The sequence below is a fragment of the Callionymus lyra genome, chromosome 1 (assembly GCF_982586985.1).
Source record: "Callionymus lyra chromosome 1, fCalLyr1.hap1.1, whole genome shotgun sequence".
Lineage (NCBI taxonomy): Eukaryota > Metazoa > Chordata > Actinopteri > Syngnathiformes > Callionymidae > Callionymus > Callionymus lyra.
The window spans coordinates 16,191,202-16,206,867 of NC_141818.1; the positions used below are offsets into that span (position 1 = coordinate 16,191,202).

The window sequence follows — 15,666 nt, forward strand, 5'->3', positions numbered from 1 at the left end:
ATTCTGTCCCGCAAAATAAAAGTCTCACTCTATGCAGCATCCAGCGGGAAAATCTTGTTTTCCTTACCAGAATGCAGTAAAGTTAACAAGGATGCTTTGTAAGAGCCATGTCCTGTGGGCGACATTCACTAGGTTGAATTAGAAATGTTGAAGAAGTAGTGGGAAAAGTTGGAAGAAGGAAATTAAAAAAGAGTTTCTTAATCCTCAATGGAATAAAAACTTAGTGGTACATAAAATATATTGGAGAAAGTGAGGTCAGAATACATACAAACACACACGTACACTTAACACACCAGTCCACTACCTTCAATTAGTCCCTGAATTGAAGACTCTGGTACTTTGATACAAGAAACGATTAAGAGTGGTGTGACTCCGAGATGTGGTTAAGGTACGACCCAGTACGTCAACAAACCGGCTCACTCTGGAAACTCACAACTGTTTGCTTTCTTGGCCTGAAAATGATGTACCCTCTGTACAACGGAAATTTTCCAACACAAACTAAAAACTCAAACATTCAGATTTCAACTTGGATTTAAAGAGAGAGAAAACTTTAATAAATGATATAGTTTTTTGCTTCCTCTGGAGAATGCTAGGCACTTATTGTTGGTTGTATGAAATGATCTAGATGTATTTTACAGAATAACATTGTTTTAAAGTCCTAAAACAGTAAGGATATGATAATACTTATGATATATAATTGCTTCACTAGTGTATAAATTGGGTTTTATGATGCTTTAAATACACAAGAAACATTTAGTTTAAGTGAAATTAAGATACGTTTGAGAAAATGGGGAAATTTACTGACAAACAACTGCATAAACCGTTTTTTTTTTAACATATTAGACCAAACTATGTTTATTTAATGAATTAAATATATAAAGTGACATGTTTTTATATTTAACCTTTAAGTCAACCTTTTAAAGTAGCAAAGAATCATCAACAAACATCAGCAGCAACATGTTCATGTTTAACAATGTTCTGCTTTAACTCCACATCAGTGTATAAATGTGTGTGTTTGATAAAAGAATGATGTCACACATGGAAAACCTTGTGTCTTATACTGTCAGTTATTCACTCATAAATTGTCAAGAAATAAAACCAAGAGCTTAGATATCAGTCGGTCAACAAATCATACACATATTTAAAGACACCAATGAGGAGGGGCAGACAAAAGGAGAAGCTTATCTTATCCTAAGGAGGGGCCCCACATCTTCGTATAATTATGTGAATTTCTCAGCATATCAGTCTGGGTGTATCATCCTCCCTTCTGGCCGTGAGCCCACAGGGCCGAAAATCAAACATAAACGCTCGCGTTCACACAATTTGTCATGTTTTATCTAAACACAGACTCAACCTCACACTTCCACATATCAAGGTTCACACCAAATGTAAAGGAATACTTACAGCTTCTCCAAAGCCAAGAGTCCAAAGAACGATCCATTGCTCAGGATGCGGATTTTGTTGTGGCTCAGTATTCTGAAACAAGAAGACTTTTATTAGTTTACAAGGCTCAACGAACATCTATATTGACAGAATATGTATCTTAAGACTCATTCAACTACATTTTTCTTAAGTCTTAAGACGGAAAAGTCTTTAATAGCAAACGGCCCAAATGCTTCCATCACACACAAGACTGTCCTGGAGACAAAAATGCTTCCCATTAGAAAGAACATCAAGATTAGTGGAAGTGTTATCTTGTCCTTGCACACATTTTTCCATCAAAAGAAAGTTTGTCTACATCAAACGAACGGCAACACAAGCTCTGTTAATGAGTGCTTTCCTTACTCGCCATAGACCAGTGGCTCTTATCATAGCAGAGGTCTCACTGGAAATGAGACTGAGACGTCTGACACGAGTTCATGGGAAATATTTAGTGTAATCCGTCAGCAGAGAGAGGTCTGCCGCCGTCACAGTTGGGATTGATGGACGAGAGTCTCATGCTTTTTACAGACTGAGGCCGGCGTGACTATTTAAAACACTGTTTTTTAAATAAACATTATAGCTTTTAAAACAATCTTGATGGCAGTCAAAGATCAAGATAACTCAATATATGCCATGTAAATTGACTTTAGTGATGCCTGAGTAAAAGTTTGTTTGTGTTTTTTTTTGGTGGCTAACATTCAAATACGCAAATACGATAACATTTATCTATAGATGATTTATTTAATTATTTCAATACATATCACGAACATTAGATTTTATTTCGGGAGCAAATACACTTTTTTTTTTGTTCTTAATACATTCACTTATGGTTAATAATCATTAAATTTAGCCTTGACCCAGAGACAACACAAGGGATACCACAAAAAACATTTGTTTCCGGGTCTTCGGGTCACCTTGACCCTGAGATAAGACAAGGGTTAATAAAGAAACACTTAAAATAGGTATGTAAATCATTCGGTTGTCTTTGGACAACAATTTTGTTTTTTTGGATTTGGATTATTTCCCAGATAACAACAATCTTTTAACTTTAACAAAAGAAAAATGAGCTAAAATAAATATGGCTTTTTAATCTTGCAAATTAATTTAAACTATTTAAACTATCAAGTCAATAGCTCCCACACATGAATACCTAAATTTGCCACATTTATGTTCATCTTAAACTTTTGCAGTGCATTATGGAACTTGTGTTATAAGTGATAACAGCTTTTAAAAAAAAAAGTAGTTTTAGTTTTAGTCACTGAAAAGGTGAATACTAGCAGGACAACATAAATTCACAAAGTATAACACGTAAAATGTGAACCATAAAAATGAGTTTTTATCAAGTTTCCTCCTCCCTCTGACAACCCCCTTGAGCGTTGAACAGTGGCCAAATTGGCAGCCGGCGACCATCATCACTTTGTCCCTCAGTTTCACATCATCTTCACCCTCAACATGTGGCGATTAATGGGGTGTTTGCGACACAAAGTGTGCTCTTGATCGAGAGAGCGAGGTTGTGTGTGTGCATTTAAAAGAGGGAGCTGGCTGTGAGCAGACTGTGAGATTTACAGATTCAGCAGCAACAGTCGCCCCCCCCCTGTTTCCTGCCACATCAATAAAAACATTGCCTTCAGCCCCGCGCCTTCCAACTCAGTTAATGACCAGATTTAATCATCCAGTCTCCGTATACAGGAACAAAATCGGCAACGCTGGCTTCTCAAATGAGGACTGACGCATTAGTGCAATTTGCAACTTTCCTTAGGTGGAAATTTTGAGTGTTTTGACTCAATGGAAACAGTGAGATTACACTCTCTTGTTACACAGCTACAAAGATAAGGTTACAAAATCCTCGTTTTTATTTAAATCAGAGAATCACAGAGTCCAATCAAACAGGAACAAAATGATCCTTTCTTCCCCTGTATTCGTAATATGTTTGAGATGATCCAAGCTACTTGGTTCAAGAGGTCCTATCAGAATCAGAAATTTGTATTACCTGTGTTGTAAATTTTTTGTGATGTCAGTTCAGAATAAAAGATTATAAGACAACACACAATAGAAAAACTGGACCCTTTGATGGAGATATCAGGGCTATAATTTGAGATATATGCCTACTCGCCCACAGTGTACAATTGAAATAGGTGGGTTCAAATTATAGTTTGATTCAAATCTATGGCTTTTTATTGTTATGAGAGTTCAACTGTAGCAGTACATTGTGGTTTTTGGAGCATAAGGGGCAGATAAGACATTGGGACATTTTGCTGCTGGCTCTACTGGATACAATGTGAGTTTGACATGACTTTTCAACGAAAGCTACTTTTACATAGTAAGTAAGTAAGTGAGTAAGTAGGTAAGTAAGTTAGTAATAGTTATTTGTAAAGGGCCTTTCTAGACCAGGGTCACAAAGCGCTTAAACAATAAAAAGCAATACAAATTTAGAAATACATACACATTTAAGAACGCTAAAAGGCCAAGAGAACATAAGACAAACACAGAAGTCCCAAAATATTAGGAAGAAACCTGCACAAATAAAAGTGTCTTAAGATGTTTCTTGAAGGAGTCAGTAGATCATCAAACACAGAGGGAGAGGAAGATCGTTCCAAAGCTTAGGAGCAACAGCCTGGAAGGATTTCTCTCCTCTGGTCGGGAAGCATGTTCAAGAACCATCAATAGATTCTGATCCACAGACCTCAGAGCCCGAGCTGGGGTGTAAGGCTGGATCAGATCGCTTATGTAAGGAGGAGCCTGACCATGAATAGCTCTGAAAGTAAGAACCAGAATTTTAAAGTTGATCCTGAAAGAAACTTGCAGCCAGTGCAGAGTTTTAAGGATCGGAGAAATGTGAGTTCTTCTACTAGAGCGGGTCAGAATTCTCGCTGCAGAGTTTTGTATTAACTGCAGGTGAGATTGCTATATCTTAAATTCTAGCCCAGATATCTTTTCAAAGGGGGGTTGAAAATGCCTACCATAGAGATCCCTAAAATCCTTTAAATTATTTGAACCTCAACTACTCTGTTTTAATAAATAAACTGGTTGTGTTTGTTGATAGTCATCATTGTTTACACAGAAGAATCGTTGACAGAAATAAACAGTCTTCATAGTAACTGCTGGTGACGATCAATGTCTGCTCGAAAACAAAATCAGCAGTGATGACATACACGTTGGCTGCGGGGGGATATTTTTAGACGGGCGGTGACGACCTTATCGTGGCGTAGCCTGGATGTGAACCGGTGACTCCCAGTCCTGAGGACCGCTGCTTCAAGTTTGGGCACAGTATCTCACGTATAACTGGAAGCAGACCTGAGATGAAAGCTACAGAGGATCCGGAACTGCCTGAATAATTCAATACAGATAGAAGAAGAGAAAGTCACATCTGGCAACGAAACACGCCATCTAATTCAAAACAGGCGGTTCCAATGCAGACACACTTCATGTTGACTGAGTATATTACGCAGACGGAGAATGTTTTCTGTGCTCGCTGAACATACACGAGTGCACGTACACACAGTCAATGTCGACCATCAGAATATCTCAATGAGAGCGACTTGAAAGCGGACTCTCACAAATAAACAACGGTGGTCTCTCCTCCCAAGCACAACAAACACATTTCCAGGAACAGCGGAGGTGTTGCCACGACTGGACGCTCATTGCTTCACCTCCGCCGCCTGAAGTTTCGTCATCGAACGGGACATTGTCTTGAGCGGACAATGAGTGGAGTACAACTCTGAGAAAGAGACAGGAGGAACTTTGTAAACAGACTGAAATAGTCAACGCTCCCATTAGGCTAAACAGGAAACCAAGGCAATTAGTTGTTTATTCAGAGTTTTCAGGGGTCAGGGCAGTGGAGGGAGCACTTCCTGGACCGCCGTCGCACAGACGCAGCAATGTTTGGACCCCAGGTGACGGCCGGGAAGCATGAGAGCACCATTATCGGAGGGTAACTGAACTTCACCCAAAAGATACTTTTGAGAAACATCTCCACGAGTCGTCCCATGATGGCAAATAGGCCAACAGATTGAGTTATCGGCCCTCGAGAACGACATGCTGCACAATAGTGTGCTTGAGTGATGCCAGAGATCTCACAGCAACAGTTAGCATCTCTCATTAGCTTAACCCTTTTCAGACCACAAAGGCCTCTGAGAAAATCTGACTGGCTAATTTAATCCGGCTAATCTGCGCAAGACCCAGGGCCACATGTCAGGCCCCAGGATCGGATTCATCTTGATCTCATAATTGATTTACGCGAAGAGATCAAAAAGCTTAGGTCATATGAAGAGAGCCAGGTCGAATACAAGCGCCAGCTACTGTCATGCAGAGCTTGACGATATTAGAGAAGAAAGGTTAAACAGGGTCACACTCTGCAGCTGGTCCTGCTGCCTTTTTTTCGGAATCAAACCAATCTTTGATGCAAAAGATAAAGAATAACACTTCATTAAGATCTTATTGTCTTAATATTAAACTAAGCACAAGGTTTTAGCATTACTAGAGATGTAAAGGTTAAAACCATAACCATTTTACTGTGTCGTTATTAAATAACCGTCCAACCTTTCATTTATATTTAAAGTATATTTGCAAGACCATACTTATTGTAGGGTAGGGAAGACTACTAAGTGTGAATCAGGGTTGCTACAGGTTAATAAAAGTTAAATTCAAGACTTTTAATGCCATTGGATATTCAATTTAAGACCAGTCATGACCCAGTAGTAACCTCAAAAAATTAAAAGATTAATTAACATAAAAAGAGTTTAAGACATGAAAAACAATAGTCAATCTCGAAATTATTTAAAATAAATACATAAATGTTACCAGATATTGCGAAATTTGAAACTAAATTAAAATAAATTTATCATGTCTTCTCATTTTTAAGACTTCTTAAATCGTTATTTAAGACATTCTAATGTCACCTATGGCCATGTTCTTTTTTAATTAAAAGCCTTTTAAGTCTTTCTTTTATAAGTTGTGTTGTATCAAACATTTTTCTTCGCTTAATAAAAGAATGTTGAATGAATTCTGCTTGTATGATTTATTTTTCAACATTTGCAACATTAGAGCGATAATACGTATAACCATGATCAATTTAGTCACAATAATGTCACATGAAATTGTCATACCTGGTAAAAAACTCAACAAGGTAGCAAAGTACTATCTTAACAGCGCGATGACTCTTTCAACCTTTCTCCAAGTGCAAGGATTAAAATAGACTCGGGACTAATGACATAACGAATCTTCAAAGCCAGCAGTTATCAGACTCTAAAATCTAACCATTGCAACCCAAATACGTCTCAGTAATTCAAGTTCAATTATATCAGATACCAAGACACTAAAAGAGTCAAAGTATAGATGCATCTTTTCAATATTAGTTGGTTTGTGGCACCACTTTTCGATCAATTTATATTCATTGATATGTGAGTGAGTGTGGAGAATCACCTGATCGTACATGGTCACTTTAAACTGTGACCGTAAACTGTTTAATAGACAAATGATGTTAAGGACCTTTGTTTGACCTTGAGTTTATCAACAAATCTATCCTGATTTGTTTAGTTCAGCTTCAGCTTGTTTGTGTCAAAAACATAAATCGTCCAGTGTCTCCGATCACAGCAGCTCCTCCTGACTGTCTGCCACTTATTCTGCTGGTTTGTCCATTTTGCCTCAGTCGGCCACAACAGCGTTAGAAGTCCACACAGGAGCGTGACAGTGAGCCAGATCCTCCTCCATTTCCTCACTTCCCTTCAAACTCAACACACATTTTTCAATGTGTACCTGCTCACACTGAAAGAGCTGACATCAGCAACGTGTTCAGCTGCTTTTCATTTCTGCACTTTTTCTAAAAAACCTGCACTTTATTAATCTCTACTCTCGTCGAAGAATTGCTTTCAGGGAGAATGGGAAAAGCAATATTTAAAGATCCTAATTGATCTAATATGAAGTGAGTTATAAAAACAATATAATAATAAGAGGTAATTATTATTAAATCAAGAACAAAAACATCAAATGTACATTCATATTAAATGACCTACAGGTGTTTGCGGAGCGACAACAAAACTTTCTCTCACATAAAATGGATTTTAGGGAAAAGTTCTCACTGCCCTTGCCTGTGATTTTGCCCAACCAAGCTGTTCTGCATCCAGCGGGCACGGAACCAGAAGTGAGGGCGGAGGGTGAAACAGTCATGATGTGGGCCCACCCAGAACTCTGGTTTGGCACCATTTCATTCTTTTCCTCCATCCATTTCTTATGTTGCTTCACATAACATACTTTTATTTCCAGCACTTCATATATATTCGACAACAGGGTTGATTTTAATGTTATACACTTGTAGCTGGTGTCACTTGTAACCCACAATGCATTGCTGCAGGTTGTAAGTAAAGGCGTAACATAAAATGCAATTAGTCACAGAAAATGTCCACATTGTCACAAATTCAAACCTACGACCTCTGGGTCACCTTGACCCAGAGACTACGCAAGGGTTAGTAATTGTGTGAAGTGATCTTACCAAAATAATTCTGGAAACAAAACAATCACACGTTGACAATTTGAAATCCTATATTTTAATTTCTCAGCATATCAGTCTGGGTGTATCGTCCTCCCTTCTGGCCGTGAGCCCACAGGGCCGAATAGACACAGTTTGTCATGTTTTATCTAAACACAGACTCAACCTCACACTTCCACATATCAAGGTTCACACCAAATGTAAAGAGATACTTACAGCTTCTCCAAAGCCAAGAGTCCAAAGCCAGTCATTTTATTTCAGTTTCACCTATTTTAAGATCTAAATGTAGAAGAGAATTTTTCATAATTCAATAACTTAACTCTTAAATCATATATAAACATGAAAATTAATTTTCCTATTAAGAAAAAACTGCTACGTTGTGTCAGAACCAGACTCCAGGTTAATAGCAAGCATGTTCTGACTTTCCTGGCTCGGGAAAACAAGTATGCTACATCTTCTTAATTTGTATTTAAAGTGAAGGTGGATTAATGTAGTTTTATTAAACATCTTATGTATGTTTGTCCTGAACCAGAGCTAGGTTTGTGACGAACCAGTAGGTTCGTGATCAAACTATTGGTCATAAAATGCTGTTAAAGTTCATTAGTCAGTTCGGAAAACAATAGATCTGTCTTTGACTCTGGACTTCAACGTGGTTTGACACATTCTGAAGCACTACGGAAGTCTGTCCCATAAACAGGAAGAGTTGTAGCGGAAAGCTAATTCACCATGTCGGCCTGTACTGGTGGGTGTGGCCTGAAGACGCAGTTGAACTGTTCAAGAGTAGCTCTGGAGTTAAAGGTGTTGAGTACTAGTCGCAAAAGTTACTTGTAAAGTATAAAGATAAATACTTTTAATAAATAAATTACTTAATTACAAAATAAGTTTATTTACAATTAAAAAAAGAAACATATTTATGTATTAAACACTGGTTCAGAATCAAGTGACCAAACAAAAACAAATATTTCCCTCAGAAAAATAGGATCATTTGGTTGGTCTTAGAAACATGAATATCCAACAAGACAACACTGAACATGAGCCGACGATGAATCATGAAAAGATTAGTTTGAAGATTCAGGTTAACCTTCATCCAGCTCAGAGGACTAACTGGTTGGAAACATTGGTCTGGTAATATGAGCCTCTTTCTAGCCTCTGGTGTTGTTGCAGCGCCGCGGCTCATGTTCTGTGTAATAAAGATTGTCAAAACACTCACAATAACCCAACGGGCCACTGTGTAAACATCATTTATCTCTGGTTCGGCTGTAAACCCACTAAGACCACACGTGAGGTCAAAGACAAAAACGTCTGAGAAAACACTCATCTATTCAAGTTTTGGGATTCGAACTCTTAGAATACTTCAATTATTTGCACGAGTACTATTATTACATGTATACACACACGTGTCGTCTCTCCTCACGCTCTTGGTTTTCCGATGATTTTCCATGGACCCCACTCCTGCGCCTCACTTTCCCTCGTGTTGTGTCTGAGTTTACCACCAGTTCACGGACAACTAAGCGAACACGGCAATATTTCTTGTTATATACACATCACAGTCACAGTAATGAAGACGGACGTGTAGGATCAACAAAATATTGCGGTGCAACCAAAAGATGGATTAAAAACTGCATTACCTAACTTGGCTGTTGGCAGGTTTTCCAAGGACACTTTCTCAATCCAACTGTCAAGACTAATGAAGGTTGTTACGGAGCTACAACACCTAGCCGTTTAACCTCGCTGACACCTATCCAGGCTTACGTGAGGGACTCACAGGTTTGCTGGCGAGTATGTCAGGAGAAAAGAAGATCATGATTTGTGGTGAGTGCATTCTGGTGGTGTTTTTTACAGGTGAAGTAACTTGTTGTTACCGTCTTGTAACCGGTTGTGTTCTATAACCACAAGAGGATTCTGTCTCCATCTCCACCTCCGACATAATCCCATTACACCAACGCCATGCTAGTAGTTATCTGAGGGAAATTTTTTATTATGTAGACAAACTTAAAATATGACTAAATTATGGGAAACATAACAATAAAAAATAATAATAAATAGCACAACTACATTTACTGTAATCTTTTTTACTATAATGTGCACCTTAAACCGATTTTCATGTGGTACACAGAGTCAGAAATCTGTCAAAATATTTGTAAACTACAAGTATATCGACGTATTAGTCGAAATCCTCTGTTGTGTTACTCCACAAGTCACCATAGTATTACTCTGCAAGTTATGGCAGTATTACAACACAAGGTATTACCCTAGTATTACTACACAAGTCTTCATAGTATTACTCCACAAGTCACCATAGTATTACTCTGCAAGCTCTGTAGTTTAACTACGGAAATAACTGTAGAAATTCTCTGAGGGGCTCTGTAGTATTAATCCAAAAGTCAGTGTAGTACACCTTGTGAGGCTTTGTAGTATTACTCTGCTAGTCACTGCAATATTACTACACAAGACTGTAGTCTTACTCTGTAAGTCACTTTTGTATTACTCTGCAAGTCACATTGGTATTTCTTCGCAAGTCACTTTATTATTACCCCACATGTCACTGCAGTATTACTCTGAGAGGCTCTGTAGTATAACGTGAAGTGATATTACCAATTTGTACTGTATTTACAAACGTAGTTGTAATTTACAAACGTTTTAAACCCTTTATAATTGTAATAAACCCTTGTGGTACTCGTCACATCTCTTAACAATCGTTAAGATCTTGTGAGAACACAGTCTCTCGCATCACGTGACCAAAAAAAAAAGAAAAAGGTATTGGTTAAAAAAAGGGAACGTGGAGGAGAAGGAAAAAGAAAAAACTATAAACGGTTCATATTTTTCTGCACATTTATGATTTGTTATCCGTGTAACTATTACCATGTGTAGACGTTGACGCATCAAATGTGTTCTATTGAATATGAGAAATATTTCAAGGACAGTGAAAATACAGACCATAGAAATACAACATGTGTTCTTGTTGTGCTGCGATACTGGACGAGAAGGAATACAAGCCAAGAGATCTCTCAGACCTGAAGGTGAATTTATCATCTTTGTTACAATAAGTGCTTTCCAAGAGGCCTCCAGACTCTCCACTGCCTCGGCCCGTCCAAATAGCTTAACCCTTTGCTCGTACACACTGCGAGGAGCCGGCAAAACCAGCGGCTCCCGGGAGCCCCTTCTGACCCGGGGCCTGTTCTCAGTGAGTCACTATCCCGAATATAACAGAGAGACTAAATGGCCTGGAGCACAACAGGCACTTAGTGCAGCAAATGCATGTCAAGATGTGAATGCGTCCATTGTTGCCGACGCAGCGGAGGTCTGGTCAGTGCCGCCCGCGGAACGCTGCCAGAGCTGCAGGACGCATTTGTCGCCTGTCGTGTCTGGAGCATCCATGTAATCGCACGGCAAATGTTTGTGTGAAATCTGTTGAGGCTTAACGTCACGTGATGATAGCTGGAGGTATTTATTCGACGTCCAGTGAGATGTTTCTTTTATGGTTCATCATTCAAATCATCTTTTTCTTATAGTTAAAGGACTTAATTGACAGTATGTCATAGATTACTATTATATATATGTATTATTTTATGGAATATACATTTTTACAATGTTAATTTTTTTTTGGAATTCAATTTCAACTTTTATAATTGAAATATTTGTGTTTTTGTCCGGATTTTTGAGACTGAAGAAAATCATATAATTTTAATTTCTGTTACGTTAATTGGTGTTTAAATGATCTGCCGGGACATGATATTTTGTTTTGCTGTTTTTCAAACTGTTCAGATTGAATAAATGTAACATTCTTTTCAGATTTTAGAGACTTCAAAAGTGTTATTATTGACACATTTATTTGTGTTCAAATGGTCCACTGGAACCTTTACTTTTGCTGCATTTTCCTACGATTTTAAACATTCATTTTTACACATTTACTTTTCCATTTTCCATTTAAAAATCCGTCTTTTTCTTCCTGATTTTCGATACTGCAGAAAACCATATTTTCGATTCATAAGTTCAAAATCAATTTGTTACCGCTTCTCAAAGATTTAATTTTAATAACAGACTAAAGTGCCAAGGAGTCCTCCTGAATTTGATCTGAACAACTCTGGAGCCACTTATTATGGGGTGCATTGTGCTTGGGTCACCAGTGGAGGAAGGAGTGAGGCATTGCGGTCTGTGGTCGTGTGTGTGTGTTTGTGTGTATGAACGTGGAAGCTATCAGACTTATTTATACCATAAGTGTGCATGTTTGACTCGTATGTGTGTGTGTGTGTTTGTGTGTCCGAGTGGTCCCAAGTACTGGTCTAAAATTAAAAATTTGGGTTTTTGAAATGTCTCTAATTAGAGTGGGGAAGACTGAGGCCTATTTTAGGAGCTGCGGTGATGCACGCCCTTTCCTGAGCGAGTGTTTATGCCAAGCAACCTAGACGTCTTACTACCGATGTCAATTATTCAATTAAATAATCATCACAATTACAGTGGGTATTGACCGACGCTAAAGGGTTGAATCCGGGCGTATGGTTGGGCTTAATGTTTGGGAAACTTGAAACTAAAAGACATTGGTTTTGTTATTATGTTAACTTATCTAGTCAGAGGAAGTTAAGAAAACCAGACACAGGCAATATGCTGTATATATGTGGCCCTCATGAGATCCAAGTAAAACTAAAGATATGGCTAAAAAATGTATTATTTAAGTGTATTAAGTAATTCAAGATTTTTGTTTTAGGCCTTTTTTTCCCCTTTTTACATCTTTTTTGTGTTTCACTTTTTGGGGAATGTTTTTAAAATAATCTTTTAAAGAATATTTTTAAATTAAATGTATATTTAATGTGGAATGAAACACTGCTTTAGCTTATATAGCTGCATTTTATGATTTCATGACATAACTACACTTCATCTATTGCATTTCAATTTTTGTTGATAGCGTTGTTAAGATATATATAACATTTTAAAGCTGTATTTTTCTCAAGAAACTTTAAATTTAATAAATGAATGGAAATACATTCAAGCTTCGTTTTATAATATTAGTTCTATTCTTTTCTACTTTAATAAAGTTTTCCCTTTTTATTACTTTTATCAGTCCCTTCTTTCTGTTGGCTCAATGGCCCCCTATAATAATCACAGTATATAATGTGGCCCCTGTGGTGATCCAATCCCTCCTGCCTTACACCCTTTAGGCTTTTCAGAAATTGAGCATTCTAATAAGAAATGCATGGAATATGCTTGAAATATTCGCTGATACAAGGGTTTTAATCATTGAAGTGCATTCTGGGAATTGTGAAAATGGAAGAGTTCACTAATATACTAATGCTGAATTTTCTTCAAGTAATGTAAACAGATTTTTCTATTCTATGATGGGACTTTTTAGTTTTACATTATTGGCTGAAATAATGTCCGACACCCACTATCCCTGGATTTCTCAAAATTGAGTGACGAGTCCTGACACTTCCAGAGTGTCAGGGTGCCAGAGTTAAGATCTCTTTCATCCTGCGACCAGCTGTACGACTCTGGAAAACCACCAGCGGAAGGAATGAAAAATGAAGTCTTATGAGGAACAGACTGAAGAGACTGTTCAGAGTTCTACTCTGAGTCATAGCCAGTTCTCTCCTCACGCCTTCTTATCTGTGTGATATTATTGTGCGTTTAATGTTTAAACAAAGGTTTGGGAAAATTGACTTAAGGTACTCAACCGCATCCATCTACCAATTCCAGTATTTGAGATCTCTAATGTTGTACTACTTTTAATGAAATGACTAAAAACATAAACCATGAATAGGCTTCTAGTACCCAGCACATATAATACAACACATTTTCTACGGCTTATTCTCTTGAGATGGTCACGGCGGACCTGATACATACAGTGACATACCACGCGTGTTACTGGTCCCTCAGGGTTCGAAATGAAACTTTATACAAGAATAACAGTGGATACATAACGGCTCACATATATTCCTGTAAATGCAGCTTCATGTACATTAGGAACAGTGTAATTAAAACAAAGTTTAATGATAATTGTTGGAGAATACGTTAATAGTGTAGATCTTTGTGAAAGGCAAGAGAACAATTGCATTCTTGTCCAGCTAACTGAAGTCATCGGCTAAAAATGGACGCCCATTAAGCTTTCCACATGTAAACAAGTGACAGGAAACATAGCAAGAAGCTAAATATTGCCGCAGTAAATAACCTCAATATTTAGACCAAACCGGGGAGTTTATAGCAACAGCGGGAGCGGAGAAACACAATAGCCAGTTAAATCACTGTCTAAAGAGATTTTACTCTTTTAATGAGGCAATTTGGCGAATTTAGCGTTTGAAACAGTGTGAGGAATGCGCTGTGTGCCTGGCTAACATCGTCTCATTGTCTTTGTCTCATAACCAGCCTCTGTTTTCTACTCCAAGAGCAAAGGCTGCTGGGAAATCAGGCTGATTCAACAAAGGCTTGCGAGGAAAAAAAAAAAAAAAAAACCTGCCCCAGATATTCGCACGGTTACTTTAGAGGCGCCTGCGAAGAGGTTTTGGTCATTGTTTATTTGAAACTGTAGGTGACGTGTTGAATAACAGTGTCGCACTCAACCACACTGTTGCTGTTTCACAACAATATGGCTGACGTCGATGCTCTGTTGCGGCTCAGAACGTTCACAGGTTTATAAACATTACTATAGATCTTTCCAACGAGCTAAACTATAGAATAGCGACGCTGAGTGACTGAGGAACTTTGGTCAGAATGGGAATCATTATAAATGTGGAATTCAGTGGTTACAATGAGGACTCACAACAGTAACTACCTGTTAAGGTAAAGTTAAAATAACTAATCGTGTTGATTCTATTACGATGTTTGATTTTATTAGCTTTAAATATTACACTCATTGTTGCATGTGTTCTCATAGTCCGAACACATAAGGAAATAATTGCCCAATGGGCTATTTTGATGTTTGTATTCAAACAATAGTTTTCATTTTAAAATACAATTCATTTTAAACTAGTATCAAGAATATTTAAATCCTATTATAATGATAGCGTACCTTTTTTTTAAACAAACATGTTAAAAAAAAATACGTTTAGGCTCATCCAAACATTTTGTCTGAGGTTTTTGTTTTCTTTGTACATTATTTTGTTAATTTTTCCTTAATTTTTCGATTCATCTAGACGAAGTACTAAGGTGCCAAAACATTTCATAAAGAACCACATTATACAAGGAACATTATACATGTCAAGCCAGATACAAATATGGATTTTTAATTTTTTTAAAGGGTTCAAGATAACCTTAAAAAAAACAATAGACGAACATTGAAAACAAAAGGCTGTCAATAAGGCCACTATGAATCTAATGAAATATAAATCTCATAAAATAACTCAGGACAAGACATTAAATATATAAATATATTTATATATATATAAATATTATATATTTCCCAGGTGCAAAACAAAGAGAATGAGTGCATGAATGCTCCTTCCCAGGTGAAAAACAAATAGACTCAAGGACTCATTCATTCCTCGGGCTATTAAATTGTACAATTCTGAGTTCGGGGCCAGGAGTGGAGTGAAAGTATCTGGATGTTCTGTTCTATGTTAGTCTTTGTATCCTTTGTCTTTGTTGTTTTTCTTTGATCTATGTTCTTTATCTTTATCTTTAGACTTAGATTGCGTCATCTTGTTCTTTCTCTTTATTTCTCCTTGTTCTTGTTCTTATTTTATTTTTGATTTATTTTTTATGAAAAATTGCTGTATTTTCAGTGGCTATTGGAAAAAAACAATTTCCCGAAGGAGACTTCCTGAGGGATC

At 37.4% G+C, this 15,666-nt stretch overlaps 1 protein-coding gene across 1 annotated transcript in view; it reads right to left on the reverse strand.

Annotated features, from left to right (window-relative positions):
- The window catches only part of adgra2 (adhesion G protein-coupled receptor A2), a 50,891-nt gene that overhangs the window by 26,120 nt on the left and 9,105 nt on the right, over positions 1–15,666 (reverse strand). Inside the window, exon 2 of the mRNA XM_087794794.1 lies at positions 1,405–1,476. Coding sequence (XP_087650920.1) covers positions 1,405–1,476 — 72 coding nt within the window. The remainder of the gene's footprint in view (positions 1–1,404; positions 1,477–15,666) is intronic.